The sequence below is a fragment of the Seriola lalandi genome, unplaced genomic scaffold (genome assembly GCF_002814215.2).
Source record: "Seriola lalandi dorsalis isolate HSWRI2012SDOR001 ecotype SW California unplaced genomic scaffold, Sedor1 jcf7180002054950, whole genome shotgun sequence".
Taxonomy (NCBI): Eukaryota; Metazoa; Chordata; class Actinopteri; order Carangiformes; family Carangidae; genus Seriola; species Seriola lalandi.
Window position 1 is genome coordinate 20,002 of NW_019525501.1, and position 15,508 is coordinate 35,509.

General features: G+C 40.6%; 1 protein-coding gene across 1 annotated transcript in view; it reads right to left on the reverse strand.

Moving 5' to 3' along the window:
* The window catches only part of ywhaba (tyrosine 3-monooxygenase/tryptophan 5-monooxygenase activation protein, beta polypeptide a), a 16,338-nt gene extending 1,051 nt beyond the window's left edge, over nucleotides 1-15,287 (reverse strand). Inside the window, exons 1-5 of the mRNA XM_023394636.2 lie at nucleotides 15,145-15,287; nucleotides 8,281-8,441; nucleotides 5,684-5,824; nucleotides 860-983; nucleotides 214-377 (exon numbers count right to left, since the gene is read on the reverse strand). Coding sequence (XP_023250404.1) covers nucleotides 214-377; nucleotides 860-983; nucleotides 5,684-5,824; nucleotides 8,281-8,433 — 582 coding nt within the window. The 5' untranslated portion in view covers nucleotides 8,434-8,441; nucleotides 15,145-15,287. The remainder of the gene's footprint in view (nucleotides 1-213; nucleotides 378-859; nucleotides 984-5,683; nucleotides 5,825-8,280; nucleotides 8,442-15,144) is intronic.
* Nucleotides 15,288-15,508: the final 221 nt, after the last annotated feature.

Genomic DNA, 15,508 nt, shown 5'->3' on the forward strand with positions numbered 1-15,508 from the left:
GAGTGGGAGAGAGAGAGAGAGAGTGGGAGAGAGAGACACAGATTTGAATAGAGACACTCAGATCAACGAACCACATTTATCTTCAGCTTTAAATCTCTTTACAGGACGTGTTGTGACATGACTCCGTCCTCCCTGGGTCAGAACAAACCAGGACCTGCTCTGTGGGGGAGGGGCCACCTGTCCACCACCTGTATTAGTGATAACACGACTCACCTGCTTGGCCAGGGAGCAGGCCTGCTCGGGGGAGTTGAGGATTTCGTAGTAGAAGACGGAGAAGTTGAGGGCCAGGCCCAGCCGGATGGGGTGTGTTGGCTGCATGTCCTTCTTGCTGATGTCGAAGGCGTTCTGGTAGGCCTGCTGAGAGTTCTCCACCGTATCTACACACACACACACACACACACACACACACACACACACACACACACAAAGTTGCATGTTGTGCTGCTTTAATAGGGACACGCTCTGTAAAGTTGGTATATATAGTAAACAGCACAGTTCTGTATATCTGACGTTCAGTGTCGGCTGGTATTCAGTTATTCAGTGCTACAGAAATGTTTAGAAACTGCTGAGCCTCTGCTGGTGGTTGGATCAGGTTGTAATGTCAGTAAGTTTCTTCTTCTTTCTCTAGTAATTAAATAAATATTCTGAACAGCAGCAGTAAAATGATGCTCTGGTTCGGTTCTGTTTGGTTCTGGTGAACCCGTCAAGCTGCTGCTCTGTAGCTCATCCTGTTTCCTACATGATGAACTTTACTTTATCAACTTGACGCTCATGTAGGAGCAGTTTGATTTTTCCCGGATAAAAGGGAAAGATCAATGAGAAATTTGTTTTATTTAATGGCTGAAGCCCAGACACTCACCCTTCTTCGAGTCCCCAGAGGCCACCTCTGACAGGTATCTGAAGTAGTCTCCTTTCATTTTGAGGTAGAACACCTTGCTCTCCGCCTGAGATGCGTTGGGAATGAGGAATTTGTCGAGCAGATTCTGAAACAGACAGACGACCAGGACGATTCAGAAACACTCGGCGGACAAATGAACAGCGAGATCACAGACGGTTTCACTGATCGTTGTCTTTGTGCTGCAGCTACAAACAACAACAACAACAACAACAAGAAGTAAAGAGGAACCACCCACAACTCTCTCAGATTCACGTAGAAGCAGTTCAATGATTCTTATCTTGAAGAATTTAAATTTCATTCCACAGAAATTGCAGCAGAGCTAATACGAAGCGTTATGCTAACTTTGGCTGCGTGCCATGATCAATCACTTTTCAAAAAGAGAACAAGGGGAACTCTAAGAATAAAACAGTAGCAGAGGAGAAAGAGGAAATCCTCTGAAAACCAGACCGTCTTGGACACCACGCCATCGAAGGCTGGATCGAGACACAGCTTTCGACTTCCTCCTTACAAAGTTGATCGCTCTCGATTCAACAGCTCTACAAATGTTTCCTAGAAAACTATTAACACATTCTTTAAGTCTTTACTCAGACGTTTGTAAAGTTTAATGGTGAAACCTGATGTAGTAAATCACAAGGTAGAAACTGGCTGAACAGCTGGTGCACCTCAGGTGTATGAGCACAGGTAGGAGGTCAGGAAAACAACACGAAAGCCTTTCAAAGCATAGTAAAATAATAATAATAATTATTATTATTATTATAATAAACTCCTCTCTACCATCTTTGTGTTTTTAATTCTAACCTCAGTACACCCTCCTGATTGGACCAGTAAAGATCTGATGAGCAGTGATGTTACACATTTGAACAAACTGACTTTTATCTTTCACTGTTGTCTAAATGTATTGTGTATTAACGAGCTGATTTATGAGGTTTTCACGTTATTAAATCTCGAACAGTTTCATAGTTATACGCCCTCACACACGTGTTCTTACGTTACTTGTTATAAAGGAGAAGAAACAGTCCCAGTTTGCTGATGCGGTGTCACTAACTCACAGCGTGTGTCATTCTTGTTCCCTCGGCAGATGTTATCCTCATCTGATAGTTTAAAGAAAGTTTTCACCCAGATCATGTGATAAGAACCGACTTTCCCCCAGAGCGTCTCCTCTCTGAGAACAGCTTTGTTTCTCTGGCGGTTCCTTTTAGACCTTCAACCACAGAAGAGTCTGTTTTAATCTGCTGACTCCTGTAACCTGGGAATGTCATGTAGACATCTGAGTCTGAGCCCGGCCCCAATCACCGGGTTAAGATTAACTAACAAGTCGCTCTGTGTCGTGAACGTTAACAGGACGGCTGACAGACAGAGCGGCAGGGTATCAACAGAGATAAATAAAATGTTCCAGCTGAAGGGGGAATTATTTTTAACTTTTAACTAGAGTTATTCTAACAGTACAGGTAATACACCAGGTGTTATCTTTGTCAACATGTGACCTCAGTTAGATTTTTAAAAAAGTTTATTTTCATCTAATTCAGCTGTTCAGTCGTTCACAACAAAAAGAATTTTACAAAATAAAAAATCTAACTCGCACAAATCATTGACATAATAATTACATACCTGCAGTCACCATGTATCACCACAGGTGTCCCCAAAGATAACGAAACAGATCTCTGATGACACTATGGTTTGGTTTATGATGATATTAACAGAGAGACTAAAATATAAAAACCATCAAGAGATCTGTTTTTTATAACTTTAATACCTCTGGTTAAATCAGACCCGTGGTTTCCAAACATTTAGGCTTGTAACCCTTAAAATGAATCCGTGTCTGATCATCACATGTCTTGGTTACTGTGGACAACCAGGTAATTTGACTTCAAGGTTTTTTATAGATTCAAAAGTTTTAAGTTTTCAGGATTTTGCAAGAAAATTAGACAGAAGAATCTAATTTTCTTCCTTTCCTCTGTCAGACTGACGTGTGTCCTGCAGGTTGTGAACCTCTGTACAGAGGATGGTGTAAAACAATGATCAGGACTGATCCGTGTTATTATTGAATTCTACATTAATGTGACTTTGATTAGTTGAGTTTAATTCACTGGATCAGACAAACATTCCTGTCTGGTTATTTCATCATCACAGTATTCATCAACATAAAACCACATGAATTGTAATAAAACATTTTATCTTTATCATCCACACCTGCCCACCATCATGTGGGGTTTCCTACCCCTGTGTTCAGGGCTTCTCATCTACTTGTCGAACTGATTCAGAAACAGTTTTTCTAGACTTTTCTCTGTTCCTCTCTGCATGAGAAATTCTGCAGCTGCCAACACACCGGGTCAGTGTGTAGATATTGATATTTGGAAAATATATTTTAAAAGCAGTTTTTATTATAAACTATATAATGAAACGTGTTTGTGACAGAAAACACCTGCAGTTTCCACACATTTCAATAGGAACAAATAAAACTCTGGTTCTCCTCTCCTTCTTCTGATCGCACTGTCTCATCTTTCAGGTCGAGGTCTCTGACTGATTCTCTGTGCAGTGAATGCATCGCAGCCTTTCCCTCTTCAGCTTCCTGCTGCTTTAAGGACAGCATGTCTCCACCCGTCCTTCCCTCCCTTCATTCCTCCCGCACCACATCACTGCAGAGGCTCCCAGTTTGACCTTGAAGATATTATTAGAAGTCTGCTCAGGCGCTAAAAATCTGAGTCTGCTTTGACCTTGAGCAATTTCTGTTCTAACCTAGTCGAGACCTGACAGTGGGGGGGGGGGGTTCATGAGGCCTAAATCACATCAGAGGCCGAGACTGTTCAAGACTGCAGATAAAATGTCCCAGCAACATTTAGTGGGACTCCAGCTCCAGGTTTCAGGTCGTATCAGGTTCAGTTCCTGAGATTTCCTGAGAGACTGAACGTAAACCAACTGCTTCTGTGTTTTTCTGTCACAGTCGAGGTTGTTGAGTCTGAACTTGGTTTTAGTAACCAAAAAAAAAAAAAAAAATCACCACAACACTTTCCTGCTTCTTCACCACAAGTCACTGCATTTCTCCCAGAATCCCTGGCTGCAGCTTAGAGACAATTACAGCAGCAGCGTCTGTGTTCACACTCACGTTTCTGATTCACAGTCTCACACACAAACTCAACTTGGGTTTGGAAGCATCACAAAAAATAAAAAAAATCCTTAAAAGGAAAAAGCTTCAGGGACACACATGACGATGTGTAATAACATGTGGAGCTTATGTGTCATTTCCAATTAATAATTAATCAGTCAGATAAAAGTCTGATGAGCGATCTAAAACAAGTTTAATAAAAACAGCGACCTGGGTGTTAAAGCTCGGGTGTCTGTTCAGAGCTGCAACGATTAGTTGATTCATCGATCAAGAGGAAACGAATCAGTAAATATTTGATGATTTCAGGCTCTCAGATTTGAGAATGTCGATATTCCTTGTTTTACTTTTTAGTAAATTGAAGATCTTTGACCTCCAAGAAACAGTTTTTGATGTTTTAAAGAGCAAATGATTAATCACAAAAAAAAAGATTAAAAAATGAAAAGCTGAATGTCAACACTTGAAGGCAGCCTGAAAATCCTACTGTCATAAGATACAGTGAAAGTTTCAACACGTTCAGACAATATTCCCTGGAAGACACTTAGTGTTGTAAGAACTTTGTTTCATACCTGCGCCTGCTGGGTTAGGGTCAGCTGTGTTTACGCCGACGCAACGAGAAACAAAATGACTTACTGTGTTAACCTCCCATCGCTTCAAACGTCTGTGTTTTTCATCTGATAAGATTCAATCATGGACATGTTACTCAAACTCCACTTCCTGGATCATTTCTCTCTCTCGTACCTGTAGCAACACGCCCACAGAGCAGCTCTGTTTCAGTGACACACCTCAGCCGACCGAGGCCAGCTGCACAAAACACCTTCAGATTTCCCTTAAAGTCTGAGTTAAGGTTTCCTCAAAATAAACACATCTGCACACAACATCCTTAAGTCTTCTTCTTAAAGTTTTCCTTAAAATGTTCACGTTAGGTCTTCTCCTTATCTTAGTCTTAGACTTAAGGAATCACTTAGAGTCAGTAAAGACCTTAGAGACCAAACTGAGGTCAAAGCTCCGGTTCCTCCGACTCTGTCTGAACTGTAACGCGGGGGAGTTCCCTCAGAACAGGAGGATGAGATCACAGGTATCACAAGGGCTAATGGCAGCAGATCAACGGTCTCCATGGAAACAGTAGAATATCGCTGCTGTGAATTTCTTAACTTTTTTCCTTAACTAAAGAAACACTAAGAGATTTTGTGAAACACCCTTCAGTAACTCCCTCAGCTGAGGGGAAATTAAACCTGAAGTGTCAGACTTAAGGAGGAAACTTCAGGTGTTTCTGCAGGTCATAAGATGAACTGATGTATACACACCTTATATATATTGTGTCTACACACACTCCACCTGCTCCTCTGTGCTCACACTAACTGTAGGAGATTTCTCATGTCGTGTTGCCCTCAGTCAAACTCTCTGCTGCTTCTGCACCAGTCAAATAAAAACAGAGTCGGGCGGCGAGGAGAAAATTAAAGCTTTGTTTGACGACTCTTCAACAGCTGCCAGTGCTGCTGCTAGCAACATTATTACTGTCTCCACGAGTAACACCATGTGACTGCTCTTCCTCCCTCAGCCAGGAGGGATCATCCTCCTCTTCCTCCACCTTCTGTCCCACTCCTCCCATCCTCTCTCTCTCTCTCTCTCTATCCTCACACCCACTCCCTCCCTCCCTCCCTCTCACCCGTCCCTCTCCTTACCAGCACGTCGTGGCAGATTTCTTGGAGTTCAGACTCGATCTTCACACGGTAATCGCGGGCCATCTGCTGTTTCTTCTCGTTCCCCTCCGTCTTCTGCTCAATGCTGGAGATGACGCGCCAGGACGAACGACGGGCTCCCACCTGACGACGACAAAAAACACACCGTCAACCTACAGCTGACACCTAAACACAACATCTGATATACGTTCATGGATAAATGGATTCTGGACAAAGTTATTTTACTACATATTTCGATCATGATGATAAATGAATGATGATTAGAGCTGCAGTTACTGGTTGATAATTTCATCTCCTACCTTTTATTTCTGGTTACTCACTTCCAAACATCTCCTCTCTTTTAGCATTTTATTGTTCTATCTTTACTTTTGTCTCATTTTTAAGATCCTACCTTTTATTTCTGGTTTTACTCACTTTAATACATCTCTGCTGTTTTACTATTTTGTCATTTTATCTTTATTTTCCAAACTTTTATTTATTACTTGGTCATTTATTGTTCTGTGTGTGTGTGTGTGTGTGTGTGTGTGTGTGTGTGTGTGTGTGTGTAGGTGGTTTTTTATTGCTTTTTATCTGTAAAGCACTTTGCCTGAAAATTATTATTATACAAATAAAGTCTGATTGAAATATTTTGATAATTGAGACTTTTTTTTTTTTTTTTTTTTTTTTTTTAAATCAGAAAAGACAAATATTAAAAGTTTCATGTCGGTTGAAAAAAAAAAAAACAATTAGAATTTGTGAGCAGCAACATTTTTCACTATTTTCTGGCATTTAATAGACAAAACAATTAATCAAGAAAATAACTGTCAGATTAATCTATAATTTAACAATTTAAATCTCCCACAAAAAATATCAGAGTCTGAATGAATTTTAAAGTAAATAGTAATTCACGAATGTGTCACTAAGTTGGTAATTCAAGATGAACTTTGAATTAAATCGACTGTATAGAACAAATACAAACCATCCAAACATTAGAACATGTGACTGCTTCCACATCATGTGACACGACTGTGGCTTCTGCTCTTTCCCACTGTATGTCCCATCTAAACATACCACAGCAGTGACTCACTGTTCTCCTGGGTGGGTTACAGCGAGGACTGAAACATGCAACAAAAAAGTACTGACTGGTACTAAACTAAAAAAAAACATGAAGTAAACCTCGACGATAAATAGAGCAGCAGAGCTGGAAAACCTGAGGCTGCTCTTACATAATTTGGACTGTAAAATCTTCACGGAACAAACTATAAAATAACTGCAGCACAGCGACAGTGTCACTATAAATGCTATAAATACAGAAGAGCAGAGTTATTACAAATCTGAGCATCCTGTAGCAGCTGTAACACTGAACAGCAACAGCTCTGCCTTCAAAAAACTGGCATTTCACTGAGTGATGAGCCAAGATAGGATAAGCTGTAAAGTACAGTCCAGTGTTGCAGGCTGCACATTATGTCCCGTTTCCCCGAGCGCCCACAGTAAACGTTTCCAAAGAAAACTCTGGCAGTCGTCTGAGAAAGAACAGAGGCCGTAACTTCAGAGGGAGGCGTTCCCAGCAGCCGTACGAGCTCAATCATCATCTCCAAACGCACCATGGGTGTTTTATTATGAGTCTATAATATATAGCATCGATGTTTGGCAATACGAGCTGTGATAATACATGTGGTGGAGTTAAAATCTCAGTGTTTCTATATGAACAGGTTGTGTGAAGTGAACTATCGCATCAGTTTGAATGCCGAGTGCTTTTTCTGTCTCTTTTCAGACACGTGGAGTCGATGGTCGATTTCCTCGAAGGACATTTGTTGTGACAACATGAGAGAGAAAAAGCCCAGACAGACAGGTTTCCAAACTCACCAGGAACTTCAGTTCCTCTGAGTTTCCTCTGGAGCTCAATCCTCTACACAGACTCCTCACACACATCTCTACTGAAGCTGAAATATTCCCCTCAATGTGTTTTGCATCTTAACAGTGAAAACTAAACAACAGCATTAATCATGATTTGTTTCGTAATCAGGGTTTGTGGAGAACCAGGGTTTTATTTAGATGATTACTGTTAACTGACTTAGAGCTGCTCGATTATGGCAAAAATCATAATCACGATTAGTTTGATCAATATTGAGATCACGATTATTTAACACGATTACTAATCGAAACACCACACATTTATTAACTTAAAAATAAATACATTTCAAAAAGAAAAAGCATTGTGTGTCTAGTTTTTCTGGTTTTACAGAATATAAGTTAAAGATATCTGAGCGCGGGGCGGCAGCCAAAGAGGGCGTGGTCTCTCCTGACTATATATAGAAACACCAGATGAATCACTTCTATGTACGTCGCTAACGTACGCTGAAATGTAACCAGGAAGTGGCTGGAGGGATGGTTTTTGTAGGGGGGATGAAATTTACTGTGAAACAGAACGTGACACAAATAATCGTTTTATTTCGATTATCTTATTTTCATGATCGTTGGAAGACAAACTCATATTTGGAAATAAAATTTTATTACTCGCCCAGTTCTAACCTGACTGTAGAGCCTCGGCATACTTGTGAATTAAAACAAAGATTTGAGGCGTTAGTTTGATGCCATACCACGTTCTTGTAGGCGACAGAGAGCAAGTTGCGCTCCTCGTTGCTGAGCTCCAGGCCCTGCTCCGTCACGGCCTTCATGGCAGCCGCCATGTCGTCGTAGCGCTCGGCCTGCTCTGCCAGCTTGGCTTTCTGCACCAGGTCGTTCTTATCCATCTTTTAGGCTGCAAGGAGAAGAACAGGGGACAGAATTAGAGTTTGGACTTTCCATCCACCAGCTGGGACAAGCAAAAAAAAAAAAGGTTAGACTGACTTGGAAGGAGAAGAGAGGCAATGACAACGATAGAAAAACAAGTATGAGGAGTATGGGTGTGTGAGATCTGTGCAAAGCACGATGACTGAGGGAAATAAGAAACAGGAAGCCATTAGACTGAGACAGAAACTGAGTTTCACTTTCTAAAAGCTGAAACATGTATAAAGACACTTATTCCACAATCAAACACTAGCACTGCTGGTAAAAGCTGATTAATAAACTGAATGGATCCTAATATCACATCCTCGCCTCCATTACAGCAAATAAACTCCATCCATCACATGTAGCACACCGAGAACTGCTAAGTTAAAGAAGCTAACAGATGTGAATAGCACGTAAACAGCAGAATCATCAGTAACAGGAAATGAGACGATACATTTAGTTCTGCACTGCAATAAAAGCCCTGATAAGACATAAAAGGTTTCTGTCCACTGAAACACTAGAGGGCTCTTAATTTGAAACCGTTACAGGAAGTGTTCAGTTTGTATTAATGCATATTGCAGTAACTGTAACACAGCAAACAGGAATCAAAACGAGGCTTTGTACTAAAATACCAGTGTGAACAATTATATATGTTAAACAGAGGGAGTTAGAAATGTTCCCGCCAAATCATTTCAAAGAGTCACAGCCAATAGGAGAAATCCAAAACTCGGCACCTTCAAGACTCTGTCATGTGACATTCGGCTGACCAATGGTGTAACTTGACAACTCTTTCACTCAGTCAGTCAGTGACAGACAATCGTGTTCTCAGGGCCGGTCTCTCTGTTGTGGTCCAGCCAAAAAAGAAGTACCATATAAAAACAGCAGCAGAGAGATAACAGCTCTTCATAAAATGTCAAAAACCCTTTCACTTCCAGAGAAATGGCTGCTCCCAGTTATTTCATCCCCGGGGCTTTCTGCTCTCCAGATGAATCTGTAGGTCTAAGTAGGCCACAGCCTCAGCTCAGCTCCTTTATATCCACACATCACACTGTAAACCCTCCACAGTCGGCTGTGACCGGCTCCAGGCGTCGACATCTGCATATCTAATTCATCTGAATGACTCTTAAATACATGATTTCTTCATTTAAACTGAAGAATAAACTAACACATTATCATATCATTAGTAAAAACTTTCATTAACCCACATTGGAAACCAGTTTTATATCATATCTGATCACAAACAGGTTTGGTAACTTGCTGTTCTGGATGGTTAACTCAGCCCATCCACCTCAGGGAAACTAAAACACAACTCTATTGTGTTCAAGTCACCTTGACGATCACCTGACCTCCGACCTCCCCGAGGCCCTACAATGGGCAAGAAGCTATGATCGATTCATAAATTAAGTGTCATCTTTTTTTGTTGTTCAACTAATACCTTTATGTTTTGTATCAATCAAATCTGTTTTTTCAACCAAAACTTGTTAAAGGGTTTTGGATTTTTTCCAGTGGGTTTTAATAAATGTTTCAGTGAACATGGTCTTCAGTCTGTTCTGAGCTGATACAATAGGCATGACTGATAGATAGAAAATCAATAATGAAACCAAGCCAGGAAAAAGAACCGTCTTTTTTTAAATCCTTGGTGAAAGATGAAAAAGATTGATAAAAAAAAATCAATGTAAATGCAGATACTATAAAATGCATTCACCCTCCTAAAAAATTAAAACATGATATACTTGTTTTGTTTAGTTTTCACCAAATATAATTTATTAGACAAAACCACTAATTGTTTCAGTTTTCAACCCCTTCCAGTCATTTAGTAAAAGTCCCTCTTCTGGAATTACAGTATTGTGGAAATGTCTTTATCAGCATTTTAAATCAGGACACTCCTGATTGCTCCGATTCTTTATTTCTTCTCGCTGAACAGGATTTTTAAAGTCCTGCCACAGACTGTTGACCGGACTGAGGTCGACCATGATCAATCCAGGACATTGATATTCGTTTTAAGCCATTCCTGTGTGGATTTGGATTTTTGTTTAGAGTCGTTCTCTTGCTGGAAAATAAATCTCCTAAGTCTGAGTTTTACTCAGGGAATTCTGTTTTATATGTTCCTGTCTCTGCTCTCTCAGGCAGCATCACTAACACTGGGCGTGACATCAGCACCAGGCTTCACGCTGGTGTGCAGAGTAGGGCTGCAGCTGATGTTTGTTTTTTTATTATTAATTAATCAGAGAAATGTTTTCTCCAGTTATCTACAAAAATGTCGATAAGAATTTCCTGGATCCCACAGTAATGTCCTCAAATATACCATTTGTCCCACCAAGTCATGTTAAGACAAGGGAAAAGCTACATGTTCTCACATTTGAGAAGCTGGAACCAACAAATGTTTGGCATTTAATCATAATCATCAATCAATTATCAAATTAGTTGCAGATTAATTTCCTGTTGATTGAACGATCGTTGCAGCTCCGGTACAGTGCTGAGCTTGAGCGCAGTGATCAGAAATCTCCCTCAGTTCATTCATCTCTTTTCTAATCTGTTTCAAACTGTACCTCATGTCTTGTCGGAGACAGGAGATGACGTATGAAACAGTTTTGCTTTTTCTGTGTTAAAGTTCAATGAGTAAAGCTCCTGTCAATAGTTATTTACAGTGTCTTCTTCATCTGATACCCTTCAATAATCTTATGTCTGATTCATGTGACATGTTTCTGTATCTTCATGTGGCTGATACAGGTGGGTTTTAATCAGTTCCTATAGGTGGCGGTTTTTTCTGTGGTTATTCTCTTTGTTGAACTCAGGTCATGAAGTTCACCTCACTCCCCCTTCCCCTTTCTGTGGTGTACTCGACATTACTCAGTAATTACTCATCACGACATCTGAAAGTTGTTCAGTTGCAGCTTTGATGTTCTCCTTCATTTCATCCAATGACTTTAGATGACAGCTGAATTCTTTGGGAGCTACCAATAACGATCAATAAATCAATAATTGCTCCCGGCTCTACCTAAAATCACTTGACTCACTGAGGTTTGGCAATATGACAATATTTACTAGATGATGATTTTGTCACTGTTTACACGACAGTAGCTACGACTTCTTTACAGCAGCATTAGATTTTTGTTTGACCATCTGTGTGATGGCGTATCTGTATGCGTCAGGTGCGTTCACTGCATTAACCAAAAATATGCAACCCAGCCAGATTATTGTATTTACTGAGATCGTTACTTAGTTTATTTTTCACGACATTTACTAAATATGCACTGATACTGGGAATAAAAACAATACATTAATGACCATGATAAGAGATTTTATCCTTACCATCCTCTCTTTTGTCGCACCTTGATGCTACAAGGAAAACCATCTTTACCCAATTTCACATTTAAAACAAACTGCAATTTTTTCTTTAATTCTTTATTTAAATTTTTTAAAAATAAAATCCAGAGTAATTCAAACAGAATAATGATGATAAACCTTTAGCAAAGTTTATAAACTTGTCTTTAAAAACTATGAACAAAATAATCAATATCTTTATATTTTTGATTGTTATTTCTGTGCGTGTGCTTTAAAATCAAGTCATTACTTGCATTATCACATTTATTATTACAAACTTAATGGAAGCTTTAAAAATACAATAAGAATAAAAAACACAGATTTTTAAAGAGGATTTCAAAAAGTAAAACTTTGTATTTACCATCTATTTGTTCTCAAGGGGCCAAAACTTTAGAAATCATGTCAATAAAACCCCTTTTATTAAATATTGTATAGCTGACTAATAATGACGATATTGGTGATGTTTACCATTTCCTCAGTGTAAGATGTGATAATTATTCAACATAATACCGGTAATGCTTAAATGTGAAGCAACAGTACAATGTGAAAAGAAACCAGGGGACAAAACTTTGTTATTCACCAAGTTTGATCCTGCTGCTGCTCTCATGCACTTCCTATGGTCTGCAGAGTAATTAATAGCCTCTCAGCTGGGAGCGCACCCATGGCACAACCCCAGTGCTGATTCCAGGGCTAAATATTGAGTGCAGTTCCATTAGTTTACCAAAGAAAAACAAAATGGTGAGCCCATTAGTGTATGGGATCATAAATACAGAAACCCATTTCCTCCATTATCAGGAAACGCACTGAGAAGAAACCTCTGAATTCATCAGTGTGAGGTTGCCATAAAGTGGCTGTTTTTTATTGGCCAAGTCCCAAACATCAGCACCACTACATCAGTTTGAGTTCCTTATCTAAGACTGATTGATTTTATCAGCACCCTTTATCCCACTATATTAGTTTTAATAGAAAATATTAGGTTACAATAAGCTGCACTCTATGTCTTCATAATACTACATACAAATCTAAAAAGACACTGATCTTGATTGACTTTATGGAATTTACAGCTCTAACATAAACATCTAAAGTGAGCTAAGTTACTTTAAACATCTAATCTCTAACATTTCATTTTAGATTAGTTGAATAATTGATTAAACTACAATAACTGACAATCATTTAAGTGCAGAACACTTGATCATTTGCCATATTTCCATTCCTTATTAATCATTTCAATTACTAATTACTCTCATTATTTGTATACTCTGCAAATTGTGTTTTGGAAGGGGCTATATTAATAACATTATTGTTTTGATTGCAATTATCAGAATTATTTGATAGTAACCTAATATCTGGCCTTGGCTGGACAAAACAATTTGATTTTATCAACTTGGGTTCTGGGAAATTGTTGTGGGTATAAATCACCATTTTCTGGAACAAAATACTTATCATTTAACCAAGAAAATAATCAAAAGTAGGAACCCCACTATTTCTATTCTTTAAGAGGTGAGTGAGGGATGGATTTTTATCTTCCAGTAACACCTTTCAATCACAGATCAGATTATTTTATAAACTGGAGCAAGATAGTTCACTCACTGTTGCCAAAATCCACCTCAGGTGTTAACGTGTTAAGACAAATTACATGCATTTGGCAGATTGAACTATAACTAGTGCATTCACCCCCCCCCCCCAAACAAGGAGACATAAGAGTTAGTGCTAGTTCAAATGACCAATTAAGATAATGTTGGACTGTCATTTTTTGTTTTATACTATGCTGCCAAGACCTTTTTTAATAATATATTGTATTTTATCCGTTGGCAGTTTCAGATACATAAATTTGTATATGTAATTACATTTCTATACAAAAATGACATCTTTTATGGACATATTTCAGCGTGGGCGGTGAGTTTCCAGTACAACAATCCGTTTCAGGGGAGGATGTGTTCAGTCTAAATACCGGTCGAAACGAGGCTTAAATCAAAGTCAAACAGAAAGTGAATCTTCACATGTGGCATTCACGCATCGCTGTCATTTCGACCACCGTGTAATGCCTTAGAGGCTAACCCGTTTCATTTTAGCATCCCCGAGTTAGCATTTAGCAGTAGGTGAAATGCCGCTTATCACGGTTACAAGCGCATTAATGAAGCGTTAGTTAACCGCCGCAGTGACCCGCACATCGGTAAAAATTGATCCAGTTTGGCCTCCTCGGTCGGCTACGATCATCTGGCACGGCACCAACACACTCAACATTAGCAATGCTGTTGTTATCCAACCACCTAGCACACCATTAAGGTTAACAGGCTAATGCGCACCGAAAAAAATGGGGAACACCATCTTCATCGGCAGAACAAGATATATTAATCGGCTTTAAAACATCTCCGCAATAAACGTTGTAACGCCAACGGTAACCAACACCCCCCGCAGGCCGGGAATATTTAGGTTGTAGCGTTTCGTTTCAACGGCCCGCTAACAGCTACGCCCTCCTTGTCGCATTCCCCTGCGGAATTTTAAGATGGAGAGATAGATTACCGCCAGCTAGCTAGCATGCTAACCGAACGTCACGGCACGGCCGTTGGCTTTAACGGTTAGCTTAGCAGCTAACAGGATCTGACCCAGTTCAGTCTGAATGGCGATACGATAGTCGACCCCGAGCCGTTAGCTGAAACGGCTAACAGGGTAAAATACAGCCGTTTGTTCCGCGTCACCGCTGACCCCTGGCCCGTAGATGTTGTCGAAAGGCAACGTTAATAAAATTTAAATCTCGTTTGAGGGGAAACTCCCGGGTAACAGGGAGGGTGTGTTAGCTTCCATATCGTCTCACTACGCCATGACGGAGCTCGGCTAAAGACATCGACAATTTCGCTGTTCTGCGAATAATGAGGTCCGATATGTCGGTGGTACCGTGACACCCTGTAGCCCGGTGCTTGCTTTACATTATCCGCCGTGCAATGTAATTAGCACTTGCGGCTAAAATGTCTCGGTTGCTCTCACGACGGCCGGGGCACGGCTGCTGCTGCTAAGCTGTCAAAATGGCCAAACTTGGGTACTGCTTCTCCCTCCCTTCACGGGCACCGCGCACCACGCATGGCACGGACCGGAGCTTGGGCTTTTATGAATAAAAAAATAAACGATTTTAAGCACATTCGACAGCTCGACGAGCACAGACAACCTCGCGCTGGGTAATTTGTAAGTAATTTCTCGCTATTTGGCCACAAGTCTCGGCCTAAATCCTCGCACCCAACCCCAAACCACAATAGGCACCTTCCGCCGCAGATGCAGCGAATGGGGCCACCGCTGGGGCTGCTATTCCCCAAGAAAGACCCTCTTTATCCCGTATATATGACAATAATCGAGTGATATGCAGGTGAACTCACATTTAGAGCGTACTTGGAATCCCGATTTTATTCTCTGAACGATGGGAGTTTATCAAGCCGTCCTCCGCTCGCTGCTCAGGGTATTCAGGGCAGTACCACTTCCGCCTGCTCTGACACTTCCGCTTCCTCTAAACCCCACCCCTCCCCCCGCCAGTATCCATGGCGACCGCGCCAGGGGGTTTCCTAAGCATCTTGCGAGGGGCTTTGACGTCAGGAGGACCATGGCAACCGCTACAGGATGACGTGCGCCGGTCTCCGTGGCAACTGTCTCCATGAGGCCGCTGCCGTCGTATCTGAGTTCACCATCGTGTCAGCTGACACAGCTCTGTGTGGGTTACACTGATTTTTTTTTTTTTTTTTTTTA